Below are 23,346 nucleotides of genomic sequence, written 5' to 3'. Positions count from 1 at the left end.
ATTGGTGGGGGGGTCGTTTGATGACGCGTGTTGAATTCACCAATCAGCGACGGAGAGTTTATGCCGCTGTTTGGGCGCGCGAGCTTTCAACGGAGCGGCGAGTCGTAACACAGGAAGTTCATTACTATTATTAGCCAGACAGATTGAAAACCTAACTTTAGTTGTTTATGAAATATACGCAGACGTTTTGTTCTGATTAGCAACTGTTAACGAAACTGTACTCTTGTCAGACTAGTACGTTATTAGGTAGCTGTGCCCGTCATGCCAGTCGTTCGATGCTTTGTTTGTTTTCTGGTAAATGGTTGCTATGTTAGCTAGCTAATGTTAGCTAACCAGTCCGATCATTCATTGCCCAGCATCATGTGCGTCTGCTGTTTTGTAACGTTTTACATTTGATTTATTTTTTTTGGTCCTCGCTGACAACATTTAACATCGGATATCCACTTGTACTTCAAATCAAAAGGTAAGGTGATCAGTGAGTTGACTGTGTTGATCACTCTTCAAACGAACAGTTTCTTTTTCTAGCTAACGTTACAGCTAACTAATTGACTTAACGTTAGCTAGCTCGGTGTTGTTTTGAGTCGTACTAAAGGCATAATGACAATGTTTCTGATACGGAGGTGTGTGGTTTGCGTGATCCCTCCGCCCTCACTGTCAATCAAATACACAGCCACGTCATGAACATCTGCGCTCTCTTGTGCTTTCTCAGGTCTTCTCTCAGTATTAGTACTGATCATCATGTCCATCGACTTTGATAGTGCTGCTCTGCAAACTCAACATGAGGAGGAGGAATACGACCCAGAGGACTATGCCCGAGAGCAAGAGGTACGAAATACTCTGTCATTCTCTCTCTAACACACAGACTGTTTTTGTTGTTGTTGATAAACTTGCTTGTTGTTAGGGTAGTGGATCAGAAATGTATCATGTGCCTATGAAACAGTGTTGCTATTATGTTGTCTGACAATGGTTTCAGTGTGACCTCAATTCAGATTGTTTTTGCAGATAGTAGACATCAGCTCTTGTGTTGCCACTCCGTAAGGGCGGGGATAGTAGTGATATTTATAATTATCGGCCCATTTCAAGGCTTCCTTGTCTAGCTAAGATTATTGAATCCTTGGAGTAGGAAGCAGATTATTCAGTCAACCTTATTTGATCTGTTCTTGATCATGGTGATCTTATTTATCGAAGTGTAGCTGCTACTCCTCTGAAACCTTAGAATGAGTAGGTGTGTCCAAACCTTTGACTGGTACTGTATACAGAGTTTGGACACCTAACTCTTATTCCATTTTTACTACATTGTAGAATAATAGTGAAGTCAAAACTATGAAATGACACATGGAATCATGTAGTAACCAAAAAAAGTGTTAAACAAATCTAAATATATTTTCTATTTGAGATTCTTCTAAGTAGCCACCTTTTGCCTTGAAGACAGCATTGCAAGCTCTTGGCATTCTCTCAACCAGCTTCATGAGGTAGTCACCTGGAATGCGTTTCAATTAACAGATGTGCCTTGTTAATTTGTGGAATTTCTTTCCTTAATGCATTTGAGCCAATCAGTTGTGTTGTGACAAGGTAGGGTTGTTATACAGAAGATAACCCAGAAGAAGATAAGAAGATAAGACCAAGTCCATATTATGGCAAGAACAGCTCAAATAAGCAAAGAGAAACAACAGTCCATCATTACTTTAAGACATGGTCAATCTGGAAAATTTCAACAACTTTGAAAGTTTCTTCAAGTGCAGTCGCAAAAACCATCAAGCGCTATGATGAAACTGGCTCTCATGAGGACCGCCACAGGAAAGGAAGACCCAGAGTTAACTCTGCTGCATAGGATAAATTCATTAGAGTTAACTGCATGTCAGGAATTGCAGCCCAAATAAATGCTCCACAGAGTTCAAGTAATTAGAGGTCGACCGATTAATTCGGCAGGGCCGAGGTTCAAGTTTTCATAACAATCGGCATTTTTGGGCACCGATTACATTGCACTCCACGAGGATAATTTTACATAATTATGACATAACATTGAAGGTTGTGCAATGTAACAGCAATATTTAGACTTAGGGATGCCTCCCGTTCGATAAAATACAGAACGGTTCCATATTTCACTGAAATAATAAATGTTTTGTATTCAAAATGTTAGTTTCCGGATTTGACCATATTAATGACATAAAGCTCGTATTTATGTGTGTTTATTATATTATAATTCAGTCTATGATTTGATATTTGATAGAGCAGTCTGACTGAGCGGTGGTAGGCAGCAGCAGGCTTGTAAACATTCATTCAAACAGCACTTTCCTGCGTTTGCCAGCAGCTCTTCGCAATACTTGAAGCACAGTGCTGTTTATGAATTCAAGCCGATCATCTACCGAGATTAGGCTCGCAATACTATAGTGCCTATAAGAACATTCAATAGTCAAAGGTATATGAAATACAAATGGTATAGGGAGAAATATTCCTATAATAACTACAACCTAAAACTTCTTAACTGGGAATATTGAAGACTCATGTTAAAAGGAACCACCAGCTATTATATGTTCTCATGTTCTGAGCAAGGAACTTAAACGTTAGATTTTTTACATGGCACATATTGCACTTTTACTTCTCCAACACTGTCTTTGTGTTACTTAAACCAAAAAAAACATGTTTCGTTATTTATGAGACTAAATTGATTTTATTTATGTATTAGTTTAAATAAAAGTGTTCATTCAATATTGCTGTAATTGTCATTATTACATATATATATTACACACACACACACACAAAGTGGGGCAAAAAACGTATTTAGTCAGCCACCAATTGTGCAAGTTCTCCCACTTAAAAAGATGAGAGGCCTGTAATTTTCATCATAGGTAAACTTCAACTATGACAGAGAAAATTGAAAAAAAATCCAGAAAATCACATTGTAGGATTTATAATGAATTTATTTGCAAATTATGGTGGAAAATAAGTATTTGGTCAATAACAACAAAAGTTTATCTCAATACTTTGTTATATACCCTTTGTTGGCAATGACAGAGGTCAAACGTTTTCTGTAAGTCGGGCAGCTGCAGAACTTTTTTGAGGATCTGAGTGCCCATGCCAAATCTTTTCAGCCTCCTGAGTGTGGAAGAGGTGTTGTCGTGCCCACTTCAGGACTGTATTGGTGTGTGTGTGTGTCTGTGCTGTGGACCATGATAGATTCTTAGTGATGTGGACACCGAAAAACAGTAGCTATGCCGACGCACTTAATCAGCATATTTAGTAACCACGTTAGTCAGGGCTCATCTGAAGGGATGTTAATAAACGCTTATTTGGAAAGCTCAGGCTTTGTCAAGGTTGAGCATAGACAGTGAAATGTCTAATTTTAAAGTTTATTTAAAATTTTTTATGATAAGACATGTTCTTCAGATTTACTGAAGAGGGCCTGGGTCAGATTTACTGAAGAGGGCCTGGGTCAGATTTACTGAAGAGGGCCTGGGTCAGATTTACTGAAGAGGGCCTGGGTCAGATTTACTGAAGAGGGCCTGGGTCAGATTTACTGAAGAGGGCCTGGGTCAGATTTACCGAAGAGGGCCTGGGTCGGATTTACCGAAGAGGGCCTGGGTCGGATTTACCGAAGAGGGCCTGGGTCGGATTTACCGAAGAGGGCCTGGGTCGGATTTACCGAAGAGGGCCTGGGTCGGATTTACCGAAGAGGGCCTGGGTCGGATTTACTGATTGTTTTGTACAGTGGGTCAGTGGAAATCTCGAGGAGGGTACAGTGGGAACCTTGAGGAGGGTATCTGTTCAGTGGGAACCTTGAGGAGGGTATCTGTACAGTGGGAACCTTGAGGAGGGTAAGCCTTTAGGATGTAGCCTGGCGTTTTCTTTGGAGCAGGCGGTATGTTAGAAATACAATCAGATGTAGGCATGCTCGGTGTGTTACTCACCTCTCAGCCATCTGCTCTGTTCAACCCTGAACTTGTTACCTGTGCTGTGCTGGGCTGGGATATTATTGACCCAGGCAGGCAGGTGAAAGGCTGTCAGCCTGTTGTCATAGTGAAGCTAGCTCTGCTCTGTTCAACCCTGAACCTGTTACCTGTGCTGTGCTGGGATATTATTGACCCAGGCAGGCAGGTGAAAGGCTGTCAGCCTGTTGTCATAGTGAAGCTAGCTCTGCTCTGTTCAACCCTGAACCTGTTACCTGTGCTGTGCTGGGATATTATTGACCCAGGCAGGCAGGTGAAAGGCTGTCAGCCTGTTGTCATAGTGAAGCTAGCTCTGCTCTGTTCAACCCTGAACCTGTTACCTGTGCTGTGCTGGGATATTATTGACCCAGGCAGGCAGGTGAAAGGCTGTCAGCCTGTTGTCATAGTGAAGCTAGCTCTGCTCTGTTCAACCCTGAACCTGTTACCTGTGCTGTGCTGGGATATTATTGACCCAGGCAGGCAGGTGAAAGGCTGTCAGCCTGTTGTCATAGTGAAGCTAGCTCTGCTCTGTTCAACCCTGAACCTGTTACCTGTGCTGTGCTGGGATATTATTGACCCAGGCAGGCAGGTGAAAGGCTGTCAGCCTGTTGTCATAGTGAAGCTAGCTCTGCTCTGTTCAACCCTGAACCTGTTACCTGTGCTGTGCTGGGATATTATTGACCCAGGCAGGCAGGTGAAAGGCTGTCAGCCTGTTGTCATAGTGAAGCTAGCTCTGCTCTGTTCAACCCTGAACCTGTTACCTGTGCTGTGCTGGGATATTATTGACCCAGGCAGGCAGGTGAAAGGCTGTCAGCCTGTTGTCATAGTGAAGCTAGCTCTGCTCTGTTCAACCCTGAACCTGTTACCTGTGCTGTGCTGGGATATTATTGACCCAGGCAGGCAGGTGAAAGGCTGTCAGCCTGTTGTCATAGTGAAGCTAGCTCTGCTCTGTTCAACCCTGAACCTGTTACCTGTGCTGTGCTGGGATATTATTGACCCAGGCAGGCAGGTGAAAGGCTGTCAGCCTGTTGTCATAGTGAAGCTAGCTCTGCTCTGTTCAACCCTGAACCTGTTACCTGTGCTGTGCTGGGATATTATTGACCCAGGCAGGCAGGTGAAAGGCTGTCAGCCTGTTGTCATAGTGAAGCTAGCTCTGCTCTGTTCAACCCTGAACCTGTTACCTGTGCTGTGCTGGGATATTATTGACCCAGGCAGGCAGGTGAAAGGCTGTCAGCCTGTTGTCATAGTGAAGCTAGCTCTGCTCTGTTCAACCCTGAACCTGTTACCTGTGCTGTGCTGGGATATTATTGACCCAGGCAGGCAGGTGAAAGGCTGTCAGCCTGTTGTCATAGTGAAGCTAGCTCTGCTCTGTATTTTCTCTATTTTTAAAGTTAAACATCATCATATCTCTGTTTCTCTCACACTCTCAGTAGAGTGAAGCTGGAGCAGGGTTGCGTTCAACTAGATTTGACTATACCAGACCGCTCACTCTATGGATTATTAAACATTAGAGTTGCATTTTACCAGACTAGATCAAGCATGGCTGGATTATTGAAACCCTGACTGGATTATCATTGGATTAACATTGCGTTTAAAAAAAACTGGATTTATTCTACAGAGAACTGACTACATTTTTGCTTGTATGCTGTACGTACAGGAGGCTGTTATGCGCAAAGTCAGTCATGTGAAAAATGTTGGGTCTGCTCCAGTTAACCAGGCTGTATGATGTGTGTGAGAACCAACAATAGAGCCGACTGACTGGGGACACAAGGCTAGCCGAGAACATGTCTGGCCGCATTGCCTTCGAATGTTTCATCGTCACACAAGAATGATCCTCTGTGTGGCGACACCAGACTGGAATCATGTGGCTCGGGAGCTGAAGTTGATGCGTTTCCTCACTTCTGTTGATAACTCACCGAGTGGGACATTTTAGTGAGTTCTGCTCTGGTTGGGGGATATGCCTCCTATGATTGAGGACACGGTGGAAAATGTGAGGAACATCCAACAGTCCTTATGGGATGTAAGTAGCTGTCTCTGCCTTTTCCTGTTCCCTTCACTCAGGCTACTACAGGCTACAGTCTACTTCAGGCTACAGTCTACTTCAGGCTACAGTCTACTTCAGGCTACAGCCTACTTCATGCTGCAGTCTACTTCAGGCTACAGTCTACTTCAGGCTACAGTCTACTTCAGGCTACAGTCTACTTCAGGCTACAGTCTACCTCAGGCTACAGTCTACTTCAGGCTACAGTCTACTTCAGGCTACAGTCTACTTCAGGCTACAGTCTACTTCAGGCTATAGTCTACTTCAGGCTATAGTCTACCTCAGGCTACAGTCTACCTCAGGCTACAGTCTGCCTCAGGCTACAGTCTACCTCAGGCTACAGTCTACCTCAGGCTACAGTCTACCTCAGGCTACAGCCTACTACAGTCTACTTCAGGCTACAGTCTACTACAGGCTACAGTCTACTTCAGGCTACAGTCTACCCTATTTCCTGTATAGTAAGTGCATTACATTTGAGCATGGCTGGTCAGAAAGGAAGTTAACTAAAGGCAATAGGGTGCGTTTTCAGCCTTACTCTTCACTCAGGGCTGTCGCTCTCGGTAGTGTAGAGCACGTGTATTTATGTTGATGGCTGTCAGGGAAACCTGTCGTGGGGGTCTGTTCGCCTGGGCATGACGCCTGACTTAGGGAAGAGTTGCTGTTGGACATTAGGTGAGGAGGAGCTAAGCTTTCCCTCAACGCTGGCTTGTTTCCCTCAACGCTGGCTTGTACACTGGCTTGTTTGTCCCTCAACGCGGGCTTGTTTGTCCCTCAACGCTGGCTTGTTTGTCCTTCAACGCTGGCTTGTTTGTCCTTCAACGCTGGCTTGTTTGTCCCTCAACGCTGGCTTGTTTGTCCCTCGACGCTGGCTTGTTTGGTCCCTCGACGCTGGCTTGGTTTGTCCCTCGACGCTGGCTTGGTTTGTCCCTCAACGCTGGCTTGGTTTGTCCCTCAGTGCTGGCTTGTTTGTCCCTCAACGCTGGCTTGTTTGTCCCTCAACGCTGGCTTGTTTGTCCCTCAACGCTGGCTTGTTTTGTCCCTCAACGCTGGCTTGTTTTGTCCCTCAACGCTGGCTTGTTTGTCCCTCAACGCTGGAGGTTATTTGCTTCATGCAGTTTGTGTCAAATCAGAAATGACTACAGTGAAAATGGAAAAATGATTTTCACATGTTGGATTTTGGAGGAAAGATGCACTTTAAAAATTGGTATTTGTTTGTTTAGAAATAAATACCTATCTTTTTAAGCAGTCCTGTGAACATTCTCCAGTTTTTCTATAACTCCTGGCTGAGGGAATTCGTTGAACTATTTGAGCGGTTGCCCCCACTGTTTTCCTTGACTGTGTCATTGTATAACTCAGTAACCAAGGTAACTACCGCACAGTGAGTCCACTTGTTGTGTTTCTTCTATAGCTCCACAAGCTGTTCACTGACCTGCCTGATGACGTGTTGTTTCTTCTTCTCTAGCTCCACAAGCTGCTCACTGACCTGCCTGATGACGTGTTGTTTCTTCTTCTCTAGCTCCACAAGCTGCTCACTGACCTGCCTGATGACGTGTTGTTTCTTCTTCTCTAGCTCCACAAGCTGCTCACTGACCTGCCTGATGACGTGTTGTTTCTTCTTCTCTAGCTCCACAAGCTGCTCACTGACCTGCCTGATGACGTGTTGTTTCTTCTTCTCTAGCTCTACATGCTGCTCACTGACCTGCCTGATGACGTGTTGTTTCTTCTTCTCTAGCTCCACAAGCTGCTCACTGACCTGCCTGATGACGTGTTGTTTATTCTTCTCTAGCTCCACAAGCTGCTCACTGACCTGCCTGATGACGTGTTGTTTCTTCTTCTCTAGCTCCACAAGCTGCTCACTGACCTGCCTGATGACGTGTTGTTTCTTCTTCTCTAGCTCCACAAGCTGCTCACTGACCTGCCTGATGACGTGTTGTTTCTTCTTCTCTAGCTCCACAAGCTGCTCACTGACCTGCCTGATGACATGCTGGAGGACAGCAGAGACTCCTCCTCTCCTGAGCTGGACTGCTCTGCCTGCACTAACCCAGACACACGGAACAGGTAAGGTTATTTATTTGCTTATTATTTATTTAGTTGCAGCAGAGGGAGAATAGTAGTTGCAGCCGAGGGAGAATAGTAGTTGCAGCCGAGGGAGAATAGTAGTTGCAGCCGAGGGAGAATAGTAGTTGCAGCCGAGGGAGAATAGTAGTTGCAGCCGAGGGAGAATAGTAGTTGCAGCCGAGGGAGAATAGTAGTTGCAGCCGAGGGAGAATAGTAGTTGCAGCCGAGGGAGAATAGTAGTTGCAGCCGAGGGAGAATAGTAGTTGCAGCCGAGGGAGAATAGTAGTTGCAGCCGAGGGAGAATAGTAGTTGCAGCCGAGGGAGAATAGTAGTTGCAGCCGAGGGAGAATAGTAGTTGCAGCCGAGGGAGAATAGTAGTTGCAGCAGCAGAGGGGGAAGTGTGGTCTGGCTTTGTACTCACACACATGGTGTAGTATATGTGCACCAGCCTGTGGCATTGCCCGCTAGGTGGCGTTGCCCAGTAGGCCACACGTTTGAATGTTGGTACATTTAGGCTAATAGCCATCATGGGATAATGCAGAACACAAATTATTCAAATGTTCTGTCCTTCTCAAACAATAAATAGTTTGATCAGATGAGTTGTACGTTTGTATTGATCATCATTCCATACACCTTTTTAGTAGGACTTATTTTTGTTGTTGTATTGATTTCTCAGATCACAACAGCCTACGTGGAATCACCAACAAACTGAATGGTCCGATCACCAAACACCTGCCTCACGTGAAGAAGTAAGCATTTCAACAAACAATACTTTCCTTGTCAGTGATGAATGTGTGTCATGGGTTCATATCGAGGTCTTGTGTTAAGTTTAATATCCAGGAACGTGTTATTTCCAACATATATTTTCAAGGGAAACCAATATTGTCCTTTGCAGAACTATGAGAAGGACTATGACCACGGCTCCTACCATGAAGATTACCCCTACGAGGAGGCTGCTGTCGTTGGGCAGATCAACGGCCATGCCAACCATGCCAGTCACCCCCAGGCCTGGGACCAGCAAGGACTGACTGAGTACCAGCATGTACGTCATGTTTTAAAAAAACTTGAAATGCCCTAATAAATCACCAAGACGAGTCCTAAACTAAAAGGATGTTTCGAGGGATGTTCATCTCCTTTGGAAATGTTTCTTAGGCTTAATCTGTGTCTGGGAAACCAGCCCCAAGGTTTTCAATTATGAGCCAGACATATCTATTCTCTTCAAATGCAGCCCTTTATGATATTTTAGTTGCAACTGAAGTCACGCGGGGTTAAAAACAACAAACACCTTCATGTCCTCTCCAAACAGGAAGAGCAGCACTATGGCCATGGTGAGGGTTGCACATACACCAGCGTAGGTACTGAGCAGTCTGCAGCAGCCGGCCCTGATTTCTCCACGGAGGAAGGGGTGTATGGAGATGAGCTGTACCCACGTGGGGCTGTTCTCCCTGGGGTGGAGTACCAGAGAGTAGTGGGGGGCCATAGGGACGAGCAGAACTACGCTGATGAGGATCAGAACAGCAGGAAACATGTCCAAGTGAGTGGGGTCATACTTGATTTTGTATATTTTTTTTAATATATATTTTTTTACTTCAACAAGATTTTTTTAAATGTTATAACATGTTTATTATTTTCCAATAAAAAATCTAAGAAAAAAGACAATGATATTCATTGTACTGTTGAATGGGATGGCCCATTTAGAGGACAAAACCAAACTGAACTCACACATACACAGAATAAAACTAAATCCTATTAGGTGGTACATGTATAAGAAGACAGCATATAGTCATTATAAGCAGTGTAGCAGCATTACAGCACAGAGTAGCAGCAGATGGTCAACCCAGTTATGAAGCGGGACTAGACCATTTATCCAGTATCGGCTGACATATTTTGTAAAACATTGGACTTCTATTGGAACTATTCAACAAGATTTTGACGAGTCGATTTATTTTATATTTAAAAAAAAAAAATGTTTTTAAGGACAGTAATGTGCCTGCATGAAATGTGGCATTTAACAAAATTAGAATCATGTTACCAGTATTAATGCATTGAAATGCGTTAGTCTCTGGGCTGATCAAATTGATTTATTGTCTCACTGTTGTTCTGTTGTCTTCCTGTAGAAGTTTGACAGTGTGGGATCAGGAGACCGTTATAAGGCCAACTACAACCCCTACCAGCCTGCCATTCAACCCAAGATGTTCAACTCCGAGGTCCCCCACCAGCAGCTTGACGACCACTATGACCAGCTGCAGAGAGACTTCCTGGACTCGGCACAGAGTAAGTCTTTTCACATTGTCTTGGTTGGATATTCATGATCTTTGACAAAGTTGGCCAAAGAATTACATGACATTTCTTTTCTTTCTTTTTCCCTGATATTTTACTAGGATGTATGGAAAATTTGACCTGTTCTGTTGTTGTTTATTGATAAGATAGGAGATTAATAGTTGTTGCGTGTGTCCCAGGTACTGCAGACACTCAGCAGCTAGCCCAGCTCCAGATCCTCAACAAGGCCCAGCTGAGACAGATCGAAGACCTGGAGCAGAAACTGGAGGATTCAAGACGCAATATGAGATACTTGGAGCATCAGTTTGCCATCGTGAGAGGTGCGTGGACACTGAAACCAGACGCTAGCATGATACCTAGTTAGCTCAGTCTACTGACCCACTTCACGAATTGTCACGAGCGTGTGTAGTGGAAGTGAAAACTCACCCGTAACATGTTTTCCTTAGATCTGAATCCTATTAGACAACTGACGCTCAATGGAGTCTCTTGCTCTGTTGGCTAAGAGGGGATGGCTTTGAGCGGTGTGTTTTGTTGTGGAAGGTTGTGAGCTCCAGGCCGTCTCATGGCAGAACTGAATGCACTCTGTCACACCTGAATACCTAGATGTTTCTCTCTCCTGTCGTCGTCCCCCCCCCCCCCCCCCTCTCCTCCCAGATGAGAAGGAGGGTCTGGCTGTGAGTCTGAAGGAGTCCTGCAGAGTGATGGAGGAGGCCAAGGAGAGAGAGGTGCTGCTGCAGACTAGCGTTACGTCTCTGGAGCTGCAGGTTCAGGCTCTTACTGACCGAGATCATGAGGTACGGTTGATGTCTGTTGATGTTACCATGACGATAATGTATTTTGGGTTGCATTGACACCTGGGTTGCATTGACACCTGGGTTGCATTGACACCTGGGTTGCATTGACACCTGGGTTGCATTGACACCTGGGTTTGGATTACACCTGGGTTTGGATTACACCTGGGTTTGGATTACACCTGGGTTTGGATTACACCTGGGTTGTTGATGGGAGACCTGTATTCAATTTTCTAGTCAGTTGGATTAGAAAGTTGTATCTAGGCCTGTGGCTGTCATGACATTTTGTCAGCCGGTTATTGTCCTGGTCTCGCGGTAATTGACCGTTTAATTAACAAACACATTTAGCATCTACAGGCCTCCACACACAGCCTACAAGCCACTGACATCTGCGTTTGAAAAAGTCTAATAAATCCATGTAATATAGTCTACACCATCACCATAAATCGTTTTATTAATTTTAGGCAAAGTCAAAAGAAACATGATATGAATTAACATTTATTTTAATTTCATAACAACCTAATGAGTCGGCCTACCGTATTTTATATTCATTTTAGTCATTTAGCAGACTCTCTTATCCAGAGTCACTTACAGTAGTGAGTCATTTAGCAGACTCTCTTACAGTAGTGAGTCATTTAGCAGACTCTCTTACAGTAGTGAGTCATTTAGCAGACTCTTATCCAGAGTCACTTACAGTAGTGAGTCATTTAGCAGACTCTCTTACAGTAGTGAGTCATTTAGCAGACTCTTATCCAGAGCCACTAGCAGTAGTGAGTCATTTAGCAGACTCTCTAACAATAGTGAGTCATTTAGCAGACTCTTATCCAGAGTCACTTACAGTAGTGAGTCATTTAGCAGACTCTCTTACCCAGAGTCACTTACAGTAGTGAGTCATTTAGCAGACTCTCTTACCCAGAGTCACTTACAGTAGTGAGTCATTTAGCAGACTCTTATTCATAGCCACTTACAGTAGAGACACCCTCCTGTAGGTTTTGACTCCGAACCTACAGGAGGGTAGCTCTCCGGGAACAGGGTTGGAGAGCCCTGTTATAGACACTATGGTTGCCCCCCAAGATTCACAATGGGGAGTGAGTGTGCAGTGCACACAATGGGAGAGGTGGTGAGAATAAGCCTGCGGAATACAAGTGTGTGTGTGTGTGTCTGTGTCTGTGTCTCTGTGTGTGTGTGTGTCTCTGTGTGTGTGTGTCTGTGTCTCTGTGTGTGTGTCTGTGTCTCTGTGTGTGTGTCTGTGTGTGTCTGTGTCTCTGTGTCTGTGTCTCTGTGTGTGTGTCTCTGTGTCTCTGTGTGTGTGTCTCTGTGTGTGTCTCTGTGTGTGTCTCTGTGTGTGTGTGTGTGTCTATCTCCCTCCAGAACACCAAGAAGCAGCGTGTGGCGGAGGCAGCGGTAGACAGCATGCAGCAGCAGATGACAGAACTGTGTCGGTCAGACAGTCTGTCGAGACTCCGAGAGCAACACGACAGAGACCTAACAGTGGTCAGAGAGCAGCACGACGCCAAGCTGTTGGCGTTACAGCAGAGACTGGACACCTGCGATCAGGCCCTGGAAGAACAGGTCAGGACCCAGTGGAATTGATGTTGACCTCCATATTAACCAGTAAACATGATCACTTAGCGTTTGTTCTTTGGTATCACACTTGATTATCTTGATTATTTTGGATTATCTTGAGTTAATGAGACATTGTAAGAGGTTCATACATGCTTATGACAATGTAATGAATCTATTATAACCGAAGGCGTTAAAATAATCTGTGGTAAAATTTGCTGTATTGGTTCTGGGTAATCTCGGGTCACGATAGACTGTGAACCGAAGAGTTGTCACATTGCTGTCCGTGAATCACGGACTAACCACTTCAGTGGCTGTGTTATCATCCAGGCGGGGGTGGTCCAGGGTCTGCGTGATCAGGTGAGGCAGCAGGACAGACGGAGAGAGGAGGAGCAGGTGGAGAGAGCAGGAGTCATCAACACTCTCACACAGCGCCTACAGGAGAGCCAGCAGCAGTGTGCCAAACTGTTACAGACTGGTGTGTGTCTGTGTGTGTCCGGGTCTGTGTCCGTCTGTGTCACCACCTTGGGAAATGCTTGTTGATGTCTACAACTTGTTCGTCGAAGCCCCCTCTGTCCACCACCTGTTTGTTGAAGCCCCCTCTGTCCTCCACCTGTTTGTTGAAGCCCCCTCTGTCCACCACCTGTTTGTTGAAGCCCCCTCTGTCCACCACCTGTTTGTTGAAGCCCCCTCTGTCCACCACCTGTTTGTTGAAGCCCCCTCTGTCCACCACCTGTTTGTTGAAGCCCCCTCTGTCCACCACCTGTTTGTTGAAGCCCCCCTCTGTCCACCACCTGTTTGTCGACGCCCCCCCTGTCCTCCACCTGTTTGTTGAAGCCCCCTCTGTCCACCACCTGTTTGTCGACGCCCCCCCTGTCCACCACCTGTTTGTCGACGCCCCCTCTGTCCACCACCTGTTTGTCGACGCCCCCCCTGTCCTCCACCTGTTTGTCGAAGCCCCCTCTGTCCACCACCTGTTTGTCGACGCCCCCTCTGTCCACCACCTGTTTGTCGACGCCCCCCCTGTCCACCACCTGTTTGTCGATGCCCCCTCTGTCCACCACCTGTTTGTCGAAGCCCCCTCTGTCCACCACCTGTTTGTCGAAGCCCCCTCTGTCCACCACCTGTTTGTCGACGCCCCCTCTGTCCACCACCTGTTTGTCGACGCCCCCTCTGTCCACCACCTGTTTGTCGACGCCCCCTCTGTCCACCACCTGTTTGTCGACGCCCCCTCTGTCCACCACCTGTTTGTCGACGCCCCCTCTGTCCACCACCTGTTTGTCGACGCCCCCTCTGTTTGTTGAAGCCCCCTCTGTCCACCACTATTTTGTCAATGCCCCCTCTGTCCACCACTATTTTGTCGACGCCCCCTCTGTCCACCACCTGTTTGTCGACACCCCCTCTGTCCACCACTATTTGGTCAACGCCCCCTCTGTCCACCACCTGTTTGTCGACACCCCTCTGTCAACCACCTGTTTGTCGACGCCCCCTCTGTCCACCACCTGTTTGTTGAAGCCCCCTCTGTCCACCACCTGTTTGTTGAAGCCCCCTCTGTCCACCACCTGTTTGTCGACGCCCCCTCTGTCCACCACTATTTTGTCGACGCCCCCTCTGTCAACCACCTGTTTGTCGACGCCCCCTCTGTCCACCACCTGTTTGTCCTTTAGGTTCAGTCCAGGAGATGGGCCAGCTGCAAATGAAACTACAACAGACTCAGTCAGCCAAGACCATGAGTGACAACATGAACAAAGCCTTGCAGGTATTCCCCTGGTTTCTATCCAGAAATGTAGAAATTTGAACAAATGTTTATCACGCAAACACTTTACTTTTGTTTCTGCTTCACTTGTTGAGTTAAAATGTAACTAAATAATGTAAAAGTATCATGTAAAACCGCTCTCCTTGGTTTATACCGCAGATCAACCTTTAATACCTGTTATAAGCATTCATGAGACTTTATAATGCCTCCTTTAGTGGTTATAACATGTCTGTCACCTCTTGGTTTCTACAGGATCTGACTGTGCAGATCAACCTTTTACTACCTGTTTATATATAAGGCTTTATTTCTAATGCCTTATTATAGCAGTTATATGTTATGTTCCATTTTCTTCTCTCCATCTCAGGAGGAGTTGTCTGAGCTGAAGGAGCAGATCTGTCTGTATGAGTCTGTTGTGAAACATGGAGTCCTCTCTGTTGAGGTGACCGGAGGAGATATCTGGGAGAACCAGCTGTCTGACTCCTATGTAGACCTGGGGATCAAGAAGACTCGCTGTGAGAACGGACAAATTCACAGGTACGCAATGTAACACTTGACTGTTGGTGCCCTTAGACATAAACTTCATGTTTCTATTTGGTTTCAGTTTCAGGCTTGAGGTCAATTCCATTTCATTTCAGTCAAATTCAGGAAGTTTAAATAAATGAGAAGTTAAAATAATTCCTGGAATTGAAAAAGAATTGAGGCCCCAACCGTGTTCAGTTTAATCAGCTCCAGACCGCCAGTCTTATCTATTAAGATACTTTTATCAGGTGTATTGTTAGTGGTCCAGCATGGCTCAGTTGGTAATGGTGCTTGTAACGCCAGGGTCGTTGGTTCAAATCCCGCACCACACACATAATACAAACTTCTGCACGGTCTGTAAATTGATTTGGATTAAAAGGCCTTCTGTCCCGTAGCACTCCTCTGTTGGGAGTGTCTGAGCCCAACCCAAAGCTGCCCAGAGAGAAGGAGGACTTGGCTGTGAAGGAGCTCCGGGCAGAGTTACAGCGCTGTCTGGCCAGTCTGAAGGGAAAGAGGCAGAGGATCAGTCAGCTGCAGGACCATCTACGGGACTCACAGGGACAGGTTAGTGATGGGATTTTATTTTTTCCTGAGGATTTTCAGGTCGCCCTCGCAAAAGAGGTTTCTAAACTCAAGGCTCTTTCCTGGTTAAATAAACATGAAATGAAAATAATTCCCTCTTCGGATTCATCCTCGAGTGTATAATTAAAAACCACATACCCCCATAATCAAAGTTCATATTTTCTTTCTTGTCTGGATCCCATCCTTGCAGGTGAACGAGCTACAGACCCAGCTACAGACCCAGCTACAGTCCCAGCTAGACCAGGAACAGACCAGAGACACAGCAGAAACCAGACCAATGGACCCACATCCAGATGTAGCATCCCAGAAAGAGCTGCAGGAGGACAGGCAGCGCCTACAAGAACGCCTCGAGGTTATTCCTAATTTGATAAAGATTCTAGAAGGCTTTTCACACTATTGAGCTGCACCAAGCTGAGCTCAACCAATTTGTGACAAGCCCATCAAGTGTAGTTCTGGTTTGACACGGTGGTGTGAAGATGGTATCTCTGTTGGAACTAAAGTCCCAATGCATGACAACTCCATTGATAGAGCACGGTGCATTTGTAACGCATTGGATGTAATAAACATTGGATGTAATAAATGTATCACTAGTCACGTTAAATAATACCACTTCATATAATGTTTACATAACCTACACTAATCTCATACAGTGGGGAGAACAACTATTATATAATATATAACAACTAATGACTTAAAAAATCATACAATGTGATTTTCTGGATTTTTGTGTTGGATTCGGTCTCTCACCGTTGAAGTGTACCTATGATAAAAATTACAGACCTCTACATGCTTTGTAAGTAGGAAACACTGCCGATTTTGCAGGTTATCAAATACTTGTTCTCCCCACTGTATGTATATACTGTACTCTATAGCATCTACTGCATCTTTCCTATGCTGTTCTGTACCATCACTCATTCATATATCTTTATGTACATATTCTTATTCATTCCTTTACACGTGTGTGTGTATACGGTAGTTGTTGTGAAATTGTTAGGTTTAGATTACTCGTTGGTTATTACTGCGCTGTCGGAACTAGAAGCACAAGCATTTCGCTACACTCGCGTTAACATCTGCTAACCATGTGTATGTGACCAATAAAATGTGATTTGATTTAGTGGGTTCGATTCCCGGGACCAGCCATATGTATAAATAAATAATGTATGTATTTCAGTTCCTTTGCTTTGGATAAGTGTATTCTAAATGGCGTTATTATTATGATTTATCAACAGCTTTTTCCAGCACCCACCTCGGTGTTACATTCTCATAGTTGTCTCTCTGTCGGTCCTCATCCCAGACGCTGGAGAAGAAGAACGTGGAGCTGAGGCAGAGGGAGGAGAAAGTGAAGGGGGCTAACTCAGAGCTGTGTACCAAGATGAGAGAGATGATTCAGGAACTGGACCAGGAGAAGCAGGAGGCTGCTCAGAGGTTAGTCTGGGGTGTTGCGGTTGGCAGATATGTGAATGTCTGTCCTGGCATCCCTAGAGAGAGAATAGTTGTATCTCTGTATAGTTGGTGTGCTGTATAACACAGAAAATGTCCTAATGGATACTAGTCCTAGGACTAGTCCTGGATACTAGGAAAATGAGCGACTGCAGGTGTGTAATAACTCATTGAACTATTGCTGTGTGTGTGTGTGTCTCTGTGTGTGTCTCTGTGTCTGTGTGTGTGTGTCCCTGTGTGTGTGTGTGTCTCTGTGTCTGTGTGTGTCCCTGTGTGTGTGTGTCTCTGTGTGTGTGTGTGTGTGTGTGTGTCTGTCTCTGTGTGTGTGTCTGTCTCTGTGTGTGTGTGTGTCTCTGTGTGTGTGTGTGTGTGTCTCTGTGTGTGTGTCTCGTGTGTGTGTGTCTGTGTGTCTCTGTGTGTGTGTGTGGTCCAGGTATGAGCGAACCCAGCAGCAGTTCAGAGATGACGTAGTGAACCGTGTCCGTTCAGAACTCACCCTGGAACACACCGCTCAGATAGATGACATCACGGCACACCACCAGCTGCAGATACAACAGCTACAGTAAGGGCTCCTGTGTGTGGCAACGGCTTGGCCCTGGGCTCCTGTGTGTGGCAACGACTTACAGGAGAAATTGAGGTTAAGTGCCTCGCTCAAGGGCACATCGACAGATTTCTGACCTAGTCAGCTTGGGGATTCGAACACCAGCGACCTTTTCGCTCTTAATCACTAGGCTACCTGTCGCCACCTGTAAGTCTCTACCTGCCACCTGTAAGTCTCTACCTGCCACCTGTAAGTCTCTACCTGCCACCTGTAAGTCTCTACCTGCCACCTGTAAGTCTCTACCTGCCGCCTGTAAGTCTCTACCTGCCGCCTGTAAGTCTCTACCTGCCGCCTGTAAGTCTCTACCTGCCGCCTGTAAGTCTCTACCTGCCGCCTGTAAGTCTCTACCTGCCGCCTGTAAGTCTCTACCTGCCAAGTCTCTACCTGCCACCTGTAAGTCTCTACCTGCCACCTGTAAGTCTCTACCTGCCACCTGTAAGTCTCTACCTGCCGCCTGTAAGTCTCTACCTGCCGCCTGTAAGTCTCTACCTGCCGCCTGTAAGTCTCTACCTGCCGCCTGTAAGTCTCTACCTGTAAGTCTCTACCTGTCGCCTGTAAGTCTCTACCTGTCGCCTGTAAGTCTCTACCTGCCGCCTGTAAGTCTCTACCTGCCACCTGCATGTAAGTCGCTTCGAGTAAAAGTGTCTGCTGGGCAGCATATAAACCAAACTCTGCTATCTCAGTCGGGGGAACAGTTTTTTTTTTTTAAGAGGTCTCCTGTATAACCTCACCCACAATGATAATCCTTTCTTCTCTGGATAGAGCCAAGCTGTGTGAGGTGAATGGAGAGATGGTGGCAGTGCAGGAGTGCTACATCTCACTCTGCAAGGACAAAGACCGGCTGGAGGAAAACCTGCAGGGAAGAATGGAGGAGGAGAAGAAGAAGAGGGACAATGAGGTATATAGTCTAGTACACACACACACACACACACACACACACACACACACACACACACACATTTTATGAAGATGCTATATGAACAATAGCCTGGTCCCAGATCTGTTTGTGTTGTCTTATTTGCTTGTTGTCATGTGGATTTCGCTATAGAGCACAAACAGGTCTGGGAACGGGCTCGGAACGCTGGTGCAGAGAATGTCTTTTTATTTATTTCGGGGAAATTATTTTAATAATAATTTTCTATATAAGACAACAGATAAGAAGTCTCCACACTGAACAAGATATTTATCACGCATTAGTGTTATTTAACAGTGTGAATTAGTTGTTTTGGGTGGAGAAAAAAAATCTTTCTTCCTTTTTAAAATCGCTCAGCTGAAATGCCCAATTAGTGATATCTAAAGTTGGGCAAAGAAATGCCACCCGACTTTTTTTTTTTTTTAACCTTTTACTTAACTAGGCAAGTCAGTTAAGAACAAATTCTTATTTTCAATGACGGCCTAGGAACAGTGGGTTACTTAACTGTCTGTTCAGGGGCAGAACGATAGATTTGTACCTTGTCAGCTCGGGGATTTGAACTTGCAACATTTCGGTTACTAGTCCAATGCTCTAACCACTAGGCTACCCGCCACCTCTACACTCTAACCACTAGGCTACCCTGCCACCTCTACACTCTAACCACTAGGCTACCCTGCCACCTCTACACTCTAACCACTAGGCTACCTGCCACCTCTACACTCTAACCACTAGGCTACCCTGCCACCTCTACACTCTAACCACTAGGCTACCTGCCACCTCTACACTCTAACCACTAGGCCACCCTGCCGCCTCTACACTCTAACCACTAGGCCACCCTGCCGCCTCTACACTCTAACCACTAGGCTACCCTGCCACCTCTACACTCTAACCACTAGGCTACCCTGCCACCTCTACACTCTAACCACTAGGCTACCCTGCCACCTCTACACTCTAACCACTAGGCTACCCTGCCACCTCTACACTCTAACCACTAGGCTACCCTGCCACCTCTACACTCTAACCACTAGGCTACCCTGCCACCTCTACACTCTAACCACTAGGCTACCTGCCACCTCTACACTCTCTAACCGCTAGGCTACCCTGCCACCTCTACACTCTAACCACTAGGCTACCCTGCCACCTCTACACTCTAACCACTAGGCTACCCTGCCACCTCTACACTCTAACCACTAGGCTACCTGCCACCTCTACACTCTAACCACTAGGCTACCCTGCCACCTCTACACTCTAACCACTAGGCTACCCTGCCACCTCTACACTCTAACCACTAGGTTACGTTTTGGACGTGTTAAAGTGGAAAGTCTGATTTTCGGGACCTTTTTTCATTACAAATGAAGTTTCTACACAAGGCATCTAATGTCCTTAAAGAAGTTAAGAGGAGGGTGAAAGAGGAAGCATTGAAAAAATACAATTGACGCAGGGCAGAATATAATTTTGTTGGGGGGGGCCGACACTCGTCTGTGGAGACTAACATACAGGGGGGGGGGATTTTCACACGGGATGCACTAAAGTGGTCACTGATGATGATGATGATGAGGGTGGGTGGGTGGGTCTGATCTGAATGCCACCAATGATGAGGGTGGGTGGGTGGGTGGGTGGGTCTGATCTGAATGCCCAGGTAAGTAAAGTCGTGACATTCAAGAGACAGGCAATTATGGTAAATTGACTATTTTTGTCTGTGGTGTTTTAATGGCATTGCGATAGACTTAGAACAATTCATCTTGTAGTTCGTAAAATAACCAAATTCTTCAAAGACGCCAAGGACTTGAACGGAGTTGGCAATGTCAGATGGGTACATCAAAATGTAATCGGTGTAAAGGGAGATATGAGTCGTGTCTTTGGTTTAATATAGGCCGTAGAGTACCAGTCAAAAGTTTGGACACACCTACTCATTCAAGGGGTTTTGTGTACTTTTACTATTTTCTACATTGTAGAATAATAGATGTCAAAACTATGAAATAACACATATGGAATCATGTAGTAACCAAAAAAATGTTAAACAAATAAATATATTTTAGATTCTTCAAAGCAGCCACCTTTAACTTGATGACAGCTTTGCACACTCTTGGCATTCTCTCAACCAGCTTCACCTGGAATGCTTTTCCAACAGTCTTGAAGGAGTTACCACATATGCTGAGCACTTGAAATCCCAATTCAAAATTGATAAGGGCCCGCGGCTGGAGCGTTCCCAGAGGGCCCGCGGCTGGAGCGTTCCCAGGGGGCCCGCGGCTGGAGCGTTCCCAGGGGGCCCGCGGCTGGAGCGTTTTTTTAGAAGGGAAATAAGGGCTGTTTTCTGATCTCTGTGAAAAGTTCCCACCTCAAGCGAATAATTAATTGAAAATGGCATTTTGATGATTTGCATCCCTTTCTCAGCTGAAAACTCTCGACGAGAGCAGGGCTGCTCTGGAGAAGCTAAGATCAGACCTGGAGAGCCAGCATCAGGAGAATGTCACCAAGCTCAGAGCCCTGTGGTCTGAAGAGAAGGACAAGGAGCTCAGACAAGAGCTCCAAACCCAGCTGACCAAGGCCAAGGCAACATGGACTGAGGAGAAGGAGGAGGTAGGAGTTGTCTTGTGTTCCATCTGTAGCTCGTCTTTACTTTATGAATGGGATCGGTTCTGCCACCCCATGGACAAAAAATAAATAAAATCGAAGTTTATTTGTCATATGCACCGGATACAGCCAATGACAGTAGAGTGTGAATATGGGCAGAAACTGCTTCTCTATTATAAATCCCCAATCGCCTTTTCGAGGCAACGTTAGCTAGCGTAGCTCATGCGCAGAAACACGTTATCTGGTCTAGCGGTCGTGTCACGAAAACGTATCAGCTTGTCACTTTCACGAGGTTGGAGTAATAACAGGTTCAGCTACTCAGACATTGGTTCCAATCTGTAGGGCGTGCCTTTAATCTGTAGGGCGTGCCTTTAATCTGTAGGGCATGCCTTTAATCTGTAGGGCGTGCCTTTAATCTGTAGGGCGTGCCTTTAATCTATAGGGCGTGCCTTTAATCTGTAGGGCGTGCCTTTAATCTGTAGGGCATGCCTTTAATCTGTAGGGCGTGCCTTTAATCTGTAGGGCGTGCCTTTAATCTGTAGGGCGTGCCTTTAATCTATAGGGCGTGCCTTTAATCTGTAGTGCATGCCTTTAATCTGGATACACGTGTTCTGCGGTTGTGTGGCCGGGTTGGATGTACTACCAAATTCTCAAAAATGACATTGGAGGTGGCTTATGGTAGAGAAATTATCATTCAATTATCTGGCAACCGCTCTGGTGGACATTCCTGCAGTCAGCAGGTCAATTGCCCACTCCCTCAATTTGAGACATTGTGTTGTGTGTCAAAACGGCACATTTTAGAGTGGCCTTTTATTGTCCCCAGCACAAGGTGCATCTGTGTAATGATCATGCTGTTTAATCAGCTTCTTGATATTCCACAGCTGTCAGGTGGATGGATTATCTTGACAAAGGAGAAATGCTCACCAACAGGGATGTAAACTAATTTGTGCACAACATTTGAGAGAAATAAGTGTTGTGTATATGGAACATTTCTGGGATCTTTTATTTCAGGTCATGAAACATGGGACCAACACCTTAATTGATGTTTATATTTTTGTTTTGTGTGTGTGTGTGTGTGTGTGTGTGTATATATATTATACACACACACACACACACACACACACACACACACACACACATCACACACACACATCACACACACACTGCTACATTGCTTTCGCAAAGTATTCAGACCCCTTGACTTTTTCCACATTTTGTTACGTTACAGCTTTATTCTAAATTGGATAAAATATAAATAATTTGTTAATGTACACAATACCCGGTGACCAAGCGAAAACAGGTTTTTAGACATTTTTGCAAATGTATTAAAAATAAAAAACATAAATACCTTTTATTTACATAAGTATTCAGACCCTTTGCTATGAGACTTGAAATTGAGCTCAGGTTGCATCCTGTTTCCATTGATCATTCCATTGAGATATTTCTACAACTTGATTGGAGTACACCTGTGGTAAATTCAATTGATTGGACATGATTTGGAAAAGCACACACCTGTCTAAATAAGGTCCCACAGTTGACAGTGCATGTCAGAGTAAAAACCAAGCCATGAGGTCAAAGGAGTTGTCCATAGAGCTCCGAGACAGGATTGTGTCGAGGTACAGATCTGAGCAAAAAAATTCTGCAGTATTGAAGGTCCCCAAGAGCACAGTGGCCTCCATCATACATGGAAGAAGTTTGGAACCACCAAGACTCTTCCTAGAGCTGGCTGCCCAGCCAAACTGAGCAATCAGGGGAGAAGGGCCTTGGTCAGGGAGGTGACCAAGAACCCGATGGTCACTCTGACAGAGCTCTAGAGTTCCTCTGTGGAGAGGGGAGAACCTTCCAGAAGGACAACCATCTCTGCAGCACTCCACCAATCAGGTCTTTATGGTAGAGTGGCCAGACTGAAGCCACTCCTCAGTAAAAGGCACATGACAGCCCCCATGGAGTTTGCCAAAAGGCACCTACAGACTCTCAGACCATGAGAAACAAGATGCTCTGGTCTGATGAAACCAAGAGTGAACTCTTTGGCCTGAATGCCGAGCATCATTTCTGGAGGAAACCTGGCACCATCCCTACGGTGAAGCATGGTGGTGGCAGCATCATGCTGTTGGGATGTTTTTCAGCGGCAGGTACTGGGAGACCTAGTCATATCAAATTTTATTGTTCACATACACATGGTTAGCAGATGTTATTGCAAGTGTAGCGAAATGCTTATAGTCAGGATCGAGGCAAATAAGAACAGAGCGAAGTACAGAGATCTTTAATGAAAACCTGCTCCAGAGCGCTCAGGACCTCAGAC

The 23,346-nt window shown here is 45.5% G+C and overlaps 1 protein-coding gene across 5 annotated transcripts in view; it reads left to right on the top strand.

Moving 5' to 3' along the window:
- The first annotated feature begins 28 nt into the window (after positions 1 to 28).
- The window catches only part of cep152 (centrosomal protein 152), a 36,069-nt gene continuing 12,751 nt past the window's right edge, over positions 29 to 23,346 (top strand). For 2 of the 5 annotated variants that reach the window (XM_031832994.1, XM_031832998.1), the window contains exons 1-19: positions 31 to 463; positions 710 to 825; positions 7,916 to 8,025; positions 8,702 to 8,774; positions 8,921 to 9,067; positions 9,332 to 9,559; positions 10,143 to 10,299; positions 10,485 to 10,625; positions 10,960 to 11,099; positions 12,468 to 12,668; positions 12,990 to 13,137; positions 14,327 to 14,418; positions 14,780 to 14,949; positions 15,330 to 15,498; positions 15,707 to 15,868; positions 16,811 to 16,941; positions 17,390 to 17,518; positions 18,320 to 18,455; positions 20,865 to 21,050. In XM_031832994.1, coding sequence (XP_031688854.1) covers positions 739 to 825; positions 7,916 to 8,025; positions 8,702 to 8,774; positions 8,921 to 9,067; positions 9,332 to 9,559; positions 10,143 to 10,299; positions 10,485 to 10,625; positions 10,960 to 11,099; positions 12,468 to 12,668; positions 12,990 to 13,137; positions 14,327 to 14,418; positions 14,780 to 14,949; positions 15,330 to 15,498; positions 15,707 to 15,868; positions 16,811 to 16,941; positions 17,390 to 17,518; positions 18,320 to 18,455; positions 20,865 to 21,050 — 2,607 coding nt within the window. In that variant the 5' untranslated portion in view covers positions 31 to 463; positions 710 to 738. Of the gene's footprint in view, positions 464 to 709; positions 826 to 5,682; positions 5,947 to 7,429; positions 8,026 to 8,701; positions 8,775 to 8,920; positions 9,068 to 9,331; positions 9,560 to 10,142; positions 10,300 to 10,484; positions 10,626 to 10,959; positions 11,100 to 12,467; positions 12,669 to 12,989; positions 13,138 to 14,326; positions 14,419 to 14,779; positions 14,950 to 15,329; positions 15,499 to 15,706; positions 15,869 to 16,810; positions 16,942 to 17,389; positions 17,519 to 18,319; positions 18,456 to 20,864; positions 21,051 to 23,346 lie in introns of those variants that run through there. The other 3 variants (XM_031832996.1, XM_031832997.1, XM_031832995.1) reach the window with 3 other exon arrangements.

The sequence above is a fragment of the Oncorhynchus kisutch genome, linkage group LG10, assembly GCF_002021735.2.
Source record: "Oncorhynchus kisutch isolate 150728-3 linkage group LG10, Okis_V2, whole genome shotgun sequence".
Classification (NCBI taxonomy): Eukaryota; Metazoa; Chordata; class Actinopteri; order Salmoniformes; family Salmonidae; genus Oncorhynchus; species Oncorhynchus kisutch.
This window is presented reverse-complemented; position numbering and strand designations above follow the sequence as displayed.